Raw genomic sequence first — 15,572 nt, forward strand, 5'->3', positions numbered from 1 at the left:
AGTTTGGCTAAAGGTTTGTTAATCTTGTTGATTTTCTCAAAGAACCAGCTGTTGGTTTCAATGATTGAATAGTTTTCTTTGTTTCCAATTTATTAATTTCAGCCCTGAGTTTCATGATTTCCAGCCATCTACTCCTCTTTGGTGTGTCTGCTTCCTTTTGTTCTAGAACTTTCAGGTATTCTGTTAAGTTGTTAGTATGGGATCTCTCCAGTTTATTTATAAAAGCATGTAGTGCTATGAGCTTTTCTCTTAGCACTCCTTTCATTGTGTCCCATTGGTTTGTGTATGTTGTGTATCCTGTTTCACTAAATTCTAGAAGTTTTTAATTTCTCTTTTTATTTGGTCCCTTACCCAGAAGTCATTGCATAGGGAATTGTTCAGTTTCCATGAGCTTGTAGGATTTCAGTTGTTTCTTTCGTTGTTGAGTTCCATCCTTAACCTCTGGTGATCTGATAAGATGAAGTGATTATTTAAAATTTCTTGTATCTGTTGAGGTTTGCTTTATGGCCAAGTATGTGATCAGTTTTGGAGAAGGTTCTGTGAGGTGCTGAAAAGAAGGTGTAATCTCTTGTGTTTGGGTGAAATATTCTGTAGATATCAGTTAAGTCCATTTGTTTCATGATGTCTATTAGTTTCCTTGTTTCTCCATTTAGTTTCTATTTTGATGATCTGTCTATTGGTGAGAGTGTAGTGTTGAAGTCTCTCACTATTAATGTGTGGGGTTTGATGAGTGGCTTAAGTTTAGTAATGTTTCTTTTACAAATGTGGGTGCTCCTATGTTTGGGGCATAGATATTCAGAATTGAGAAATAATCTTCGTGTATTTTTCCTTTGATGAGGATGTAGTGACCCTCCCCATCTCTTTTGAATAGTTTAGTTGAAAGTCTATTTTGTCAGATACTAGAGTAGCTACTCCACCTTGTTTCATAGGTCTGTTTGTTTGGGATACAGTTTTTCAACCCTTTATTCTGAGGTAATGTTTATCTTTATTGCTGAGGTGTATTTCTTGTATGCAGCAGAATGATGGATCCTATTTTCACGTCCATTCTGTCAGCCTGTCTTTTTAGTGAGGAGTTGAGGCCATTGATGTTAAGAGATATTAATGAACAATGGCTGTTAGTTCCTTTTGTTTTGATATTGGTGGTGGTAGAGTGTGTGTGTTTTGGATTTGTGGATGTGGAGTTATTTCCTGTGTTTTCCTGGGTGTAGTTAGCCTTCTTGGATGGCAGTTTTCCTTCTGTAGGGCTAGATTTATGTTTAGGTACTGGTTAAACTTGGTTTTGTCATGGAATATCTTGTTTTCACCATCTATGGTGATTGAAAGTTTTGCTGGGTATAGTAGTCTGGGTTGGTATCTGTGGTCTCTTAATGTTTGCATGACTTCCATCCAGGCCCTTCTAGCTTTCATGGTCTCTGTTGAGGAGTCAGGTCTGAGGGGTTTGCTTATATGTGACTCGACCTTTTTATCTTGCAACTTTTAATATTCTTTCTTTGTTCTGTACATTTAATGTTTTAATTATTATTGGTGGGAGGGTTTCTTTTCTGGTTGAATCTATCTGGAGTTCTGTAGGCTTCTTGTATGCTAATGGCATTTCTTTCTTTAGGTTGAGGAAGTTTTCTTCTATGATTTTGTTGAAAATGTTTTCTGGGCCTTGGAGCTTGGAGTCTTCTCCTTCTTCTATTCCTATTATTCTTAAGATTTGGCCTTTTTATAGTGTCCCAGATTTCTTGGTCATTTTGTGTCAGGAACTTTTTAGTTTTAACATTTTCTTTGACTGATGTATCAAATACTTCAATTGTATCTTCCACACCTGAGAGTCTCTCTTCCATTTCTTGTATTTGGTTGGCATAGCTTGTGCCCATAATTCCCATTTCTTCATCTGTTTGGATACATTTTCCTATAATTCTTTATAGGATTTATTCAATTCCATCATCTCTTTGATCTCTTTGGGTGTATTTTCTGGTAGTTCTTTATAGTATTTATTCTGATTGTGTGTATTTTCCTGTGTTTGAGTGATTTATTTTCCTCTTTCAAAGCTTCTATCATTTTCATTACCTCAGATTTAATGTCTTACTGTTGCATTTCATGGGTGTTCATATCTCCAGGGCTTGTTGTGTTAGGATCACTGGTTTCCTGTGTTGTTATACATCTCTCAGTTTTGTTGATAGTCTTCTTGTGCTGTCCTCTAGTCATCTGGTTGTCTCTGGTGTTAGCAGACATAGAAGTTCTTCCAATGAGGTCGCTATCTGTGTACCAGGTTGGCCAGGCAGATTGAGAGCAAGTAAGGAGAACTCCAATCCAAAGGTTGTTTGCTAGGGCTTCCCAGAGGCCTTCTTAGGATGTTGGAGAGTGGGTGTTAGGACCTGTACTCAGCTCAGCTCAGCTGGGTTCCCTGACTGTATTCCAGTTTGGTCAGGCATGGGAGGAGTGAGCTGATATATTTCTAAGGCCAAAGTTGCTCAGGTACCCTACAGTCCTTTTCGAGATGGCAGGGTTCTGTCTATCTTCTATGTTACAGATGGTTCTCTGTGTCCCATTAGGGTAAGGCCAGCTGAGAGAGATTAGAGCTCCAATCTTCTCAAGAAACAGTAGCAAATGTGGGGCGTGGCCTGCACAAATCTCTGCTCTGTGACCTAGGAGCATCTGGCCAATAGATTGTAGATGGGCAGGGTGAGATCAGGGCCAGTAGCTGTTAGCAGGATTGCAGTTAGAGTAGTGTGGCCCAAGCAGGTCTCTGCTCAGTGGGCTTGCCTTGTGTCTTAGCTATACCTGAGTGGTATGCTTCAGGGGGGTGTGCATATAGGGACCAAGGCCTGAAGTTGCTCATAGGATGGTGGCTAATGCAGACTGTGGCTGAAGCCTGGATTCGGCTCTACAGTCACAAGGTATGTTCTCAGATAGTAGGCAGTTGGGGATTGTAAGAGATTGGGTTTCCAAGCTCCTAAGAAGTTCCACAGGCCCTCTTGTGATGGCAGGGGTATATTTATCTGCACTGTGACCCAGCCAGTCTAGGCCAGCAAGTAGCTGAGGGTCTGAGATATTTGGGTGCCCTGCACTCTTTTCTCAGGGAGCAGCTAATGTGGATTGTGTCCTGTGTTGGGACTAAGCTCTGTCTGTTTGCTTCCTATCCTGTATCTGGCAAGCAGCAAGACAGGAGCTGGGGTGGTGGGGTGGGGGAGTTAGGGGTGGTGGGGAGTGAGAGCACAGAGCTGCAAGGATTTTCCCACAGTTTTTCAAGATCCAGCAAGCAGTAGCTGGCAGTGAGGGCCCGAAGCTGCAGGGATTTCCCACAGTTCTTCCCAAGATGGTGGCAAATGTGAGCTGTCCTCAGGGATCTTTCCATGGGTTAGCTGGGTGGCCTAGGGTTGGACTCACCCGTGCCGCACACAATTTGGATCCCCCTCACCTGAGAATCAAAAGCACTGATGTTTTACAGTTCTCAGTTTGGTCTTTAGGTCACTGTGCAGTCCTGAATTTCCTGCTAATCAGATTCAGTGTGCGATCAGTGCTGCCGTCTTGGAAAGTTGCCTCCCAGGAAACAACTTTAAAATATAACTCATTTATCAAAAATGAAGCCTGATAGGGAAACCTGTTGAAAGTATAACTAGGTCCTTTGCAAAATATCCCATCACTCTGGCAGCTGATACAGGAGGATTGTCACCAATATGAGGCCAGCCTGGACTACAGTATTGGACTCTCCACCCTACCCACTCACTCCCAAAATGAAAAGAACAGTTACCCAGAAGCTGAACTAAAGAAGCCAAAAAGTAAGGTTAGTGTATGTTGAGGTTTCCCGAGAACTTTACGGATGTTGATGGATCAGGCCCCTTTCTTAGTCTTGGCAGGAGCTGCTGTCTATGTGCTAAGTTCTACAGCCTGAATGGCACTTCCATCATGGAGTCAGCTGTGCTAAAGCCTGGAGCCTATGTTTTTCAGGTGCACATTTGCTGAACTGTGGGAGATGGGGCTGGGAAGGTGAGAAGCAGAGTGATGCTTGAAGATAGGGTTTCAATTCTATTCTGTAAGTTCTGCTTAGCACAGAGCAAACTCCTGGGATTTTGCAGTGATGCCCTGGTTCAGTTTAAGGGTATTAATGATATTTGTCACAATTAAAAATAAAACAAATAAAGCTGGGCATTGTGGCACATGCCTTTAATCCCAGCACTTGAGGGCAGAATCAGGTGGACTGCTGTGAATTCAAGGTCAGCCTGTTACACAATGTGAGTCCACCACAGCCAGTATTACACCGAGACCTCTATCTCAAAAAAACCAAATAAATAAATAAAAATATAAAACAAATATTTATTTCTCCTCCTTGAACCAAGCCATCAGTGTCCCGGAGTGCATCTAAAGAGCCTAAATGGTGCAGGGTGTGGTGGTACACGCCTTTAGTCCCAGCATTCTGCAGGCAGAGGCAGGTGGATCACTGTAATTAAGGGCCAGCCTGGTCTAAAAAGTGAGTCAAGGACAGCTAAGGCTACACAGAGAAACCTTGTCTGGAAAAAGCAAACAACAACAACAACAACAACAACAACAACAACAACAAAAGCTCAGTTATGTTATATAACCATGTTTCTATTTTAATCATCACTCTGCACTTCCACTCCTCCACCCTGCACTCCCCCTCCTCCATCCTGCACTCCCCCTCCTCCACCCTGCACTCCCCCTCCTCCACTCTGCACTCCCCCTCCTCCACCCTGCACTCCCCCTCCTCCACCCTGCACTCCCCCTCCTCCACCCTGCACTCCCCCTCCTCCACCCTGCACTCCCCCTCCTCCACCCTGCACTCCCCCTCCTCCATCCTGCACTCCCCCTCCTCCACCCTGCTCCTCCTGGTTGCTGTTGATGCAGTTTGAGAAGTTGTTGGAGATATCCTGAAACAAAGATTGGACTTCCCCACAGATCCCAACAACCCTAACCAGCAGGAAGTAGCTAAAAAGAACTACACCCCTTCTACCCACTAACCTTTCTCTCCTACCTGGTATTGGGGTGTTGGAAGGTATTAGGAGGGATGTGACATAGGAAGAAAAAAATAAGGAACCCAAATAAGATAGGATTAAAAAGGGCACTACACCTCTCTTAACTCTCTTCACATTCTTCCCCTAAAGCCATCTGTATGGCAGAACTCCTAGGCAGCAATTCCTCAACATCTAGTGCATTCTTCCTCAGTGTCTTCTTAATATAACCCTAAAGCTGCTGCTGCTGCTGCTACAGCCACCACTACCACCACTCCTCCTCCTCCTCTTTCTTCCTCTTCTTTTCTTCTGTCTCTTCCTCTTCTTTCTTTTCTTCTTCTTTCTTCCTCTTCTTGTTGTTTTTAGACAGCAGTCCTTGCCGTCCTGGATCTCTACATGTTGGTCAGGCTGACTTTGATCTCAGAGAGATCCTCCCGCCTCTGTCTCCCAAGCGCTGGGATGGAAGGTGCGCACTACCATGCCCAGCCTAAAGCTTCTGAAGTGAATTGAGAGAGAGACATGCCGTCTCAACTCCCCCTTCCCCCCAGTCATTTCCTCCTATGGCCCAGAGGCTGAGCATTTATACAAACCTACAGGGGTACAGCATGTGGAGAAGTGGCTGTTACCTACCTCTGTCTTGGGTGCCACCTGCTTCTGCCTCTGATTCCTAGAAAACAACTCCCAAATTCCTCAAACTAACAAACTGAGTAGTATAAGCTGAGATTGGCAGGAAGTGGGATACCCAGCTCCCAAACTAGGGCCATTTCTCAAGCTATGCCTCTCTCAACTGAAGGGTTTCTGTCTCCAGGCTGAGATTCCATGACATCACAATAGGCACACAGTCAGTGTGCACGCTCAAGTCCCAGCCACTGCCCTTCCCTGTGGTTGCCTTCTGCTCTGAGACGTCTGATAGACACTGCTCAGGGGACAATCCTTCCAGGAATCTTCTGGGGCCTAGCTACACAAACTGTCATTAAGGGAGGAGTGATGACTCAAAGTTTCAAAGGGCTTCCAAAGTGGCTTGTTTTGCCTCACATTTTCCTTGGAGCCGGCCACTGTCTAAGTTTGGACTGGGTAAACTGCCATAAATCCCACAGTGTAGGTTAGAACACAGAGTCAAGTAGAATTGAAGAGAGTTAGGACAGCTGAGGTGGGAACCCACATAGACTTTGAGGTGCTTGGTTTTCTAAGTCCACATGTCTCCATGTCCTCTAGTTTCTGTTGCCCTGAGACACACCTTCTCTTAAGCAGCACCCTCTCTTAAGACCTACTGTCTCACTGCCACGTTTATAGTTTTCATTTTGGAATAACCACAAAAGCTGAAACAATCGTATAGTAAATCCCATTGACCCTTGCTCATGAATTCCTTTTGTTTTATTTTGTTTTTGCTTTTGTTTTTTGAGACAGGGTTTCTCTGTGTAGCCTTGGCTGTCCTGGACTCGCTTTGTAGACCAGGCTGGCCTCAAACTCACAGTGATCCGCCTGCCTCTGCCTCCTGAGTGCTGGGATTAAAGGCGTGCGCCACCATGCCTGGCTGGTCATGAATTCTTAACATGGATATTTTGCCTGCTCGTGTGTGCACCACATGCATGCCTGAGAGCCACAAGAGGGCATCAGATTCTCTGGAACTGAAGTTGCAGACAGTTGTGAGTCACCAGGGGGTGCTATGACATGGCTGAGGCCCTCTGCAAGAGCAGCCAGTGCTCTTTACCGTCTCCCCAGCCTCATTCCTAACATCTTATATAACTTTAGCATACTCATAAAGACCAGGAGACTAACATTCGAGGTGGAGGTGGAAGGATCCAGAATTCAAGGTCATCCTTGGCTACACTGCAAACTCAAAGCCAGTTTGAGCTACACAAATCCTATCTTTAAAAAAATCCATACATTTACTATTAATTAAACTCCAGTCTTTATTTGGATCTTGTATTTCCCACAAATGTTCAGGATCTAATCCATAGTACCATGTTGGTTAACACCAAGCCCAGAGTCTTCTGAGTCCTAGGCAAGAAAAGCTTTATCACTACACAGACACAGACACAGACACAGACACAGACACAGACACACACAGACACACACAGACACAGACACAGACACACACAGACACACACAGACACACACAGACACACACAGACACAGACACAGACACACACAGACACACACAGACACACACAGACACACACAGACACACACACACACACACACACACACACACACACACACACACACACACACACACACACAGAGAGAGAGAGAGGAAAAGGAAAAGGAAAAAAAAGGCCCTGAATATGAGTGTTTGTTGTGAGTCTCTATGTTTAGACTGACTTTATGCTTTGGGGGCAGGTGGGGATGGGGAACACACAGCAGAGACACACCCTTCTTATGCCAGCATATCAAGACTGATACTCTATCAGTTGGTGACCCCAGGGCCAGGTACTTTTTAGGCTGGTGCTGCTGCATTTCTCTACCTGAAGTTACTGTTTCCCTTGGTTCATACTTTGCTCCTGGAAGTGGTCTATAGATCTCCTATTGGAGGTACAGGGGATAGCACGGCTAAGTCCCCATGTCCTGGAGGAACAACATAACACACATGTTACTTGAAATTCTTGTGCATGGAACATTTGCCTCCCCACATTCTATTTGTTCATTTATATTTATTGCTTTGGATGCATGCATATTTCTCTTGTGCTTTGTGTTAAGGCTCAATACTGTTATTATTCATCTTGTTGCTCGATTATTTTTCAGTTTTATCTGTGGTAAGCTCTTCTGCCTGCTTGCTTTCTATATACCCCATCATTGTGGAGTTTGGGGACCCTATGAAACAGAGGTCATTTTTGGAATCTTTCACTCTGTAGCTCTCAGTCCCCAGCTGAAAAGAGACCCAGTCCTTCCCTCTCCTGTGAGGGGAGTGTTTTATAGCTAGACTCTATATGCAACACTAGATTTAATCCATGTGGACAAGCACTGCCTTGAGTTTAGGTGGGACACTGGGCATTTTGCTGTGTGTGTTGAGACCATATGTGGAATCAGGTTGGTACTTTGATCCTCTACCAGGTTCAAACTCCCTTCTTTGACCTTACACACTCTGTAACATATTCAAGATCCATGCTAGCTGGCCTAAGTTATGAAAATAACATCTAGCGGACCTGGAAGCATGGTTGTGAGTTCCATTTTTAATATAATAGACTTCAAAGGTGTTCAATATCCAACTGTCTCCTACCCTAAGTCTTCTTGGTTTTGATCCAGCAAATGGCTATCGGAGAGATCATTTTCTTATCTTTTTCAGTCCTGTAGTGTTCTGGGTCAGCCACCTGTCATCATTTTGTCATCATCACTGTCTACTCTCTTGCTGTTTTAATCCCCTCAGATGTTTGCTTTCTCCAAAGAAGCAAGATATAGTCCATTTTTCTCTGGATAATTTTTTAAGAGGGAGAAAGATCTTGCTGGGTAGCCTCCAATTAAATCTCCTACCACATCCTCCCATGTGAAGGAATTAGAGGCACATGTCTCGACACCTTACTCCATTCTAACAAATTTCTGAACTTCTTTAGCTCTTTTAGAATCTCGTGACAAAGACCTAACTCTCTGTTATTCACTGCATATAACCACTGTAAGCCTTAAAACATTTTCAAGTTTTATTTGTCTCACTTTTCCTACGTTGTCCTGGATTCTTGACCTCCCCTTTTAATAGTCCAAGATAGTCCTAGTCACTAAAAATTCCTGTAAGTAACTCCATGTGGGAGGTCCTGGGGTATCTATCTATTTGTTGGCCACAAGGGGGAGCCAGATCTCAACAGTGAGAGCCTTGACTGTAGACACCTGAAGACTGGACGAGGATGAATTCTGGTGCCTTTGATAGATCAAAATTTATGACAGCTTAAGTCTAAGCTGTGCAGACACCTTCCTAGTGTTCATTGGGTCCAACCACCAAAGGGTTCCCAGCATCCCCAGAGTTCCTTATACTGTTTCTTGCAAACACAGGGTGAGCGTGCAACCAAAGCCCTCTGTTCACTGGTCTCTAAGTGGATGTGACATTCATTCCTGTCCCAAGGAGTCTGTCTACCTGGCATTGTCTTTCTCTCACAAATATTATCTGGAACACAGCTTCTCTCTTGCCTGGAATACCTAATGCCCCCACTTTCCTTGTTTGTGTCTACTGAGTTTGGTTACTTATTTTTTGTGTGGTTAGGTTCCAAAACAAGACATTTAGTATTATTTCTGAAATCAAAAGACACCAGGAAAATGAAAATGGTCTGGCCCAGACTCTTCCTTTCCTACACCAGCACCCAGCCTTTTTCTTATTTTTTTGGTTTTTTGAGACAGGGTTTCTTTGGCTGTCCTGCACTGGCTTTGTAGACCCTGCTGGCCCAAAACACAAAGATCTACTTGCCTCTGCTTCCCTGAGTGCTAGGCTACAGGAATGCGACATCATGTCCCTGCTTCCATTACCCATCCTTAAGAGAGACGTCACAAGTACTTTAATGGTTTGCTGATCTCTTTGCTATTGGCCAGAGACCACATTAGAGTCTAGGCCTATTAGCTGTAGAACTCACCCTCATGATGCCTGTAAAGGAGTTTCTATGTAGACACACCTTAAGCTTTAGAGTGCACCTGGAATTGGAACGATTGTTGCCAGGAAACCTTTCCTCAGATTGTATTGTGTTTCAGATAGCTGACAATAAACTGTCTGGCACTGGGCTCCCCAAGGCCAATCCAGGCTGATGAAGTAGCTCTGCACCAGATTTTCATTCTTATCTCTTCACCTAGCTCGCTTCCTGTATGACACCTGCAGGGACCCCCTCAATGTACCTGTGTGTGCATGCATGCAGACCAGAGGGTATTCCTGAGAAAGACACACCTGTGGAGATAAAAAGCCCTTAACCCTATACCCCTCCCTGACTTTGCAAAAATACTTTTTGTGCCCATCAGGTTACCACCTGCAACATGGCCAGTGCCCTCCAAAATAGCTTGGAGTTGGTGGTGCGGAGGTCCAGCATGTGGTTCTGTAGCATCTTCCCCAGAAGCACGTGGGCCCCAGTGGTCACTGTATTCAACACCCACTTGGTAATTAGCTCACACTGGAACTTCTAAAATGCAGGGGCATCAGGAGTTTGCAGCTGGGAGAGCACCAGGGTGAAGGAGCCATATTATAACACAGAAAATGTGATAGGAAACCAGACACCAAAACGTAGATCATCTGTTTGATGAGACTGGGCTTTGACAACCTTTTCAACTTGGTATTCTATTCTTGTGAGGGCTGAAGTCTATGCCATAAATCCTCTATAATTAAGCTGATAGCATCAGGATATCAACAGACAGACCAGTGGAACAAAATAGAAAATCCAGAATGTGCCCAGTAGTGGTGGTGCATGCCTTTAATCCCAACTCTCAGGAGGCATGCAAATCTCTGAGCTCAAGACTAGCTTGGTCTATGGACAGCCAAAGCTATACAGAGATACCTTGTCTTGAAAAACAAAAAACAAACAAGCAAACAAAACAGGGGCCCAGAGAGATGGCTCAGAGGATAAGAGCACTGTCTGTTCTTCCAGAGGTCCTGAGTTCAATTCCTAGCAACTACATGGTGACTTATAACTGTCTACAATGAGATTTTGTGCCCTCTTCTGGCCTCCAGGCAGGCAGGCAGGCAGGCAGGCAGACGGACAGAACACTGTATAGATAATAAATAAATGAAATCTTAAAAAAGAAACTGCAAGTTTCACGTTTTCAAGAATGACCAGAGAGGGATGAAGATGCAGCAGCTGGAGAAGAAATTACAGGGAAGATTGAAAAGTAGTCTCTGCAGAAGACCTAGAAAGAATTTGTTAAAAAAAATCAAGGAAAAACAAAGAACAGACACACACACACACACACACACACACACACACACAAGGAAGGAAAGAAGGAAAATCCCAAACTCTTCTCACATTACAAAAATACATACAAAATCACTGTATTGTTATTGGACAAGTGCACATGGAACTTGAGTATATGGCACATGTAACATCCTAAATCATTCAATCCAGACTTAAAAATTAGACTGAAACACTTGTTCTGGTAGTTTGGATGAGGATGGTTCCCATAGGCTCATATATTTGAATGTGGAACAGTTTGGGAAGGATTAGGAGGTGTGGCCTTGTTGGAAGAGGTGTGGGCTTTAAAGTTTCAAAAACCCATAGCATTTCCAGTTAACTTGCTGTGTTTCATGGTTGTTGTTTTAACATGTGAGCTGTCAGCTGCAGCTCCAGCACCATGACCCCCTGCCTGTTGCCATGTCCCCTGCTCTGATGGTCATGGGCTCACTCTCTGTAAGCAGGCCTCCGATTACATGCTTTCTTTTGTAAGTTGCCTTGGTCATAGTGCTTAGTCACAGCAATAGAAAAGTAACTAAGAAAATGAGACAGTTGCTATGGAAAATATAAATGGGTTCATGCCTTACTGCATACACAGGAATACACAAAATTCCCGAGAATTGCAAAAAGTAACACAAGAGCCACACCAGTACGGGTGTTGGGGGAGTTGTCTATGCTCCATAATCCACATGGTAATAGAGATTGACAAATTCAACCTCAGAAAAATGAAAGCAGACTTCTTGCAGATAAAAGCCATGAGAGAATATTTACAGTGCATCTCAGAAATAGAACACTAATGACTTTATGAAGAACTCAAGGTCAGAGGGCTAGAAAATATTTAAAAGCCTGTTAGAAAAAGAAGAAAAAGCTGGGCTTGTTGGAGGACATCTGCAATGCTAGCATGCTGGAGGCAGAAAGGAAAGGCTCACTATAGATTTGAGGGTCCTCATCTACACAGGGAGTTGTAGGACACGTGAAAGAGTGGGTAAAGGCAGAGAGAGCCAGAGAGAGCAGGGAGGGGGTGGAGGAGGAGGAAATGGGAGCAGAGGGAGAGAAGCTGCGCTTCTCACATGATAGAGACGCAGGCTGCGATGTGGCTCCTTAGCAGAGCACTTGCCCAGCACGTGTGAAGCTGGGACCATCCCACAGCCTCTAAATGCCACTAAATAACAGAACGTAAAGGGAAATTACACAGAAATTGAATTTCTCACTGACCAAGGTGACAAAATGAAAAAGCTAGAAAAAATTCTCTGAGAGGCTGCATGGAGCCAGCCTTCTCATAAACAGTAGCTAGGAAAAGCAAAATGGCGCAGAACCTATGGAAGAACAGTTCCCAACATGTAACAAAATTACATTAGCTAATGCTCCCAGGTGTCTATCTCAAGGAAGCACTTAGATGTAATCATAATCCTTGTATAAAGAGCCTAAATGGAGTGAGGACATCCACGATTTAGCAACCCAGTTTACTGCACAGCTAAACATCTCTAGCTGTAGTAGCAGTTTTGACCGTTTTTAACTTGTTTATGCTTAGTTGTACATGCCTGCCTGCCCACTGTCTTTCTGTATATTTGTCCACACAGGTCTGTGACACAGGTAGGTCCTGTGGAGAATAATATGCAGAAGGATCACCCCGCTGCAGGTTGGTGCTTAGGAAGCCAGGTCACCTCCACCTCGTACTGCGGACATCCGGAAAAACACATACAAAGGCCAGATAACAAGAGACTTGGGGCACACATCCATAGGCTATTCAGCTCCTGTTTTATGGACATTTTACTGGTATGTAGCTGTTTTTTTGTCTTCTATTGTTCCCATGGATCTTAGTCCTTCCCAGCATTTAACAGTCAGTGCTGCTTGCCCATAGAAACCCCTACCTTCCCTGCTTTCTTTAGAACATGGAGTCATTGCTTCTCGGCTGTTTGGCTAAGAACAAGTGTAGAACATGGATTCAAAAGCTCCTAAGCCTATGTTTTATGAATTGCTATTTATAGGAACTCAAAAAAGTTCTTTTCATTTTACAGGTTCAGCTTGAATTGATTAGCATGCCTCAAACAGAAATCCAACGCAGAGAATACCATTGGTATACAACTATATTTGACCTGGAGGTGACAGGAATCTGAAGGTAGTTACTTAGTTGGAGGAAGGGTGGTGACTTAACTGACTAGAAAGGGACATAAGATAACTCTCTGCAGTGATGAAAATGGGAGTCATGTTTTATTACAAATAACATATCTCAGTTAAGAAATAATTTCTATGCACATTCATCTGATGAGGAAATGTACTTCCCATAAATGTTCCCTCATGCACTAAGGCACACTTCCATGTTGGAGGTAGGTCTGATGTATTTTGATTCTATTTACTGCTTGCTGTATCCACCCCACCTGTACCTTGCCTGAGAGCCTAACCTATTTGACCAATAAAAGGCCATCACACCTGGGCAGGGCAAATGGGATAGGCATGGCTAAGGTTCCCAGGCTTGTGGGGAGAGAGAGAATCTTGGGAGAGAGACATGAGGAGAGGAGAGGAAGAAGGAGGCTGTGTCATGGGTTAGGTGGAGGAGAAGCACATGGCTGGCATGGATGGAGACTTGGCCCAACTGGTGATAATTAGCAAGTATTTGGGATTATGGATGGGAGGTAGCTTGGTAGAAATTATTAGTAGCAGATGGTATGGGATACCTGCCCCACTCTGGGAAGTAACTTAGGGGATTAATATCTGACCTTCCCCAGGTTAACTAAGGCTATTTAAAAACATAACAGGTGTCTGTGTCCTGATTGATTGCTAGTGTGTTAGATAATACTGCCATAATAATAATTATAGGCATAATAATAAGGATATTAACCACAACACTTCCATGTCATTCTGTCCTTCAACTTACACTAACTACATCCACCTTCTGGGCCCCACTGTAATAGCCTGTACCTCAAAGTGTCTCCTGAAAATACTGTGTGCTCTGTAAAGACAATCTGTGTTCATTTCAGTATGGCGAGAACATCCTGAGCACTCAACATGTCTTACTCCTCTAAACAAATCAGAGGTTAGTGTGTGAAACCTAAATCCCTTTCCCAAATGATTGCCAATTTATCAAGAATAAGGCCAAAACCAGGAAACCAGGAAGAAAGGCAGATCACTTAGAATTTGCCCAAGGAAAGAAGAATCCGCACAATGATTTGTGCACCAGCTCCTCACTGGAGTAGAAACCGGGAAACTGAACTAATGATGTTTGCAAAAGTCATGGTTAATGACCAGTAAGCAAGAGTGCATAGGTCACCACAGTGCAGATGTTAGAAAACACGTGGTAAGTAGCGTCATTACAGAATGATGTTCTCGAGTTTAACAATCTATATGTCAGTCAAAATTAAGGCTGAAGAAAACAACAACAATTTATACAGGTACCAAACCTATCCACTTATTCCTTTTACAAATACTAGGAGGAAAAAAAAACACAAGATAATCTGTATCTAGTTTACATCATTGTCTACATTAAAGTAAGTGCAAATTTATATATTTTATATGGGAAAAACTAAATCATTAAAATCCATACCTATATTACAAGTACACAGGAAAGAATAGATAAAAAGAATTAAAAACAAATTAAAATAGAGTGGGGTCAATAGTGTCAAACAAAAGAATATCAGAGATTTCCCTGAAAGACAACTGCTACCAAATATATCGAGTCAAATTAAGGTTTACCCAAAATAAAAAACATTCTGGGCCATCTCCTATTTGCCTTAGTACACGCAGACTAGCTGCTGAGACGCACGGTGACAGACAGGACGCCATGCAGCTGGACATGCCAGAGCTTACCGCTAGTCACCAGGACTCTACCAAAGATGACAGCTACTAGAAAGTGATTCTGCTTGTGGCAGTTACAAGGCTCCCCAAGATGCAAGGGACACATGATCTTCCCACATTATTTCTACAACTGAATGAGAGCTCTCAGTCGCTGCCTTGGGTTTGACACAGTGTATTAGCCTATCCATCCATTAATCAATAAATTGCAACTGGTGCTGAGATGGAGTTTTGAATCCTGAAGAGAGCAGGGCTGTAGCAACTCCATGTGTCCTGTGAACATGGCTGGAATTCTCTGATTCAACAGTTTTTTTTTTCTCCTATGCACTTTGCCCATTGGCACAGGTGCTGATGAAGCACCCTACTCTAGTGAACTGCAATCCTCTGAAACCGTGAGCCAAAATAAACCTTTCTTCCTCAAGTGGTTTCTGTCAGGTATGTGATCATAGTGACCACAAAAGTAACTAATTCAGTTGGGGCAAAAAGGAACGTTGCTGGGTTTGTGTATGTGTGAGGACAGTTTTTTCCTTTGGGCAGGGTCTCATTGAACCCGGAGCTTACTGACTTGGCTAGAATCCCTTGGGCTCCTCCAGGCTCTGCCTCTGGAGCACCGGACTTACAGGATGTGTTGTGTCTGGCCTTTTACATGGGTGCTGTGGACTGGACGCGTGTCCTCATACTTGCAAAGCAAGCACTTATTTGTTGAGCTGTCTTCCCAGTTCAAAATGTTTTATGACTTCTATAATCATATAATTATTTTTCTTTCCTTTTCCTTTTCCAGTAAACACAAGTCTTAAAGTTAACTTAGCCAGTTACACAGCTGTGCTTTCAAGCCCTGTATATGAGCCAAACACAAGGGCATTAACACAGGGCCGCGATAAGCTGTATTTAGAACTAGGGTACTTATGCATTGAGATTTGCAAGGTATCATATATTGACATTACCAACCACACACAATTGTAAACACAACAAAAAAACA

The 15,572-nt window shown here is 43.5% G+C and overlaps 1 protein-coding gene and 1 long non-coding RNA gene across 3 annotated transcripts in view; both read right to left on the bottom strand.

The window, feature by feature from the left end:
* LOC311604224 overlaps positions 1–5,722 on the bottom strand; it is a 35,124-nt gene extending 29,402 nt beyond the window's left edge. For both annotated transcript variants that reach the window (XR_014781403.1, XR_014781404.1), the window contains exon 1: positions 5,586–5,722. This is a non-coding gene — a long non-coding RNA (uncharacterized lncRNA). The remainder of the gene's footprint in view (positions 1–5,585) is intronic.
* A 4,158-nt stretch (positions 5,723–9,880) lies between these two features.
* Positions 9,881–15,572, bottom strand: part of LOC311603422 (tetratricopeptide repeat protein 27-like) — a gene marked incomplete at both ends in the record, with an annotated part of 29,488 nt that continues 23,796 nt past the window's right edge. The window contains one exon of the mRNA XM_084792409.1: positions 9,881–10,042. Coding sequence (XP_084648535.1) covers positions 9,881–10,042 — 162 coding nt within the window. The remainder of the gene's footprint in view (positions 10,043–15,572) is intronic.

The sequence above is a fragment of the Acomys minous genome (genome assembly GCF_964271855.1).
Source record: "Acomys minous genome assembly, chromosome: 8".
Lineage (NCBI taxonomy): Eukaryota > Metazoa > Chordata > Mammalia > Rodentia > Muridae > Acomys > Acomys minous.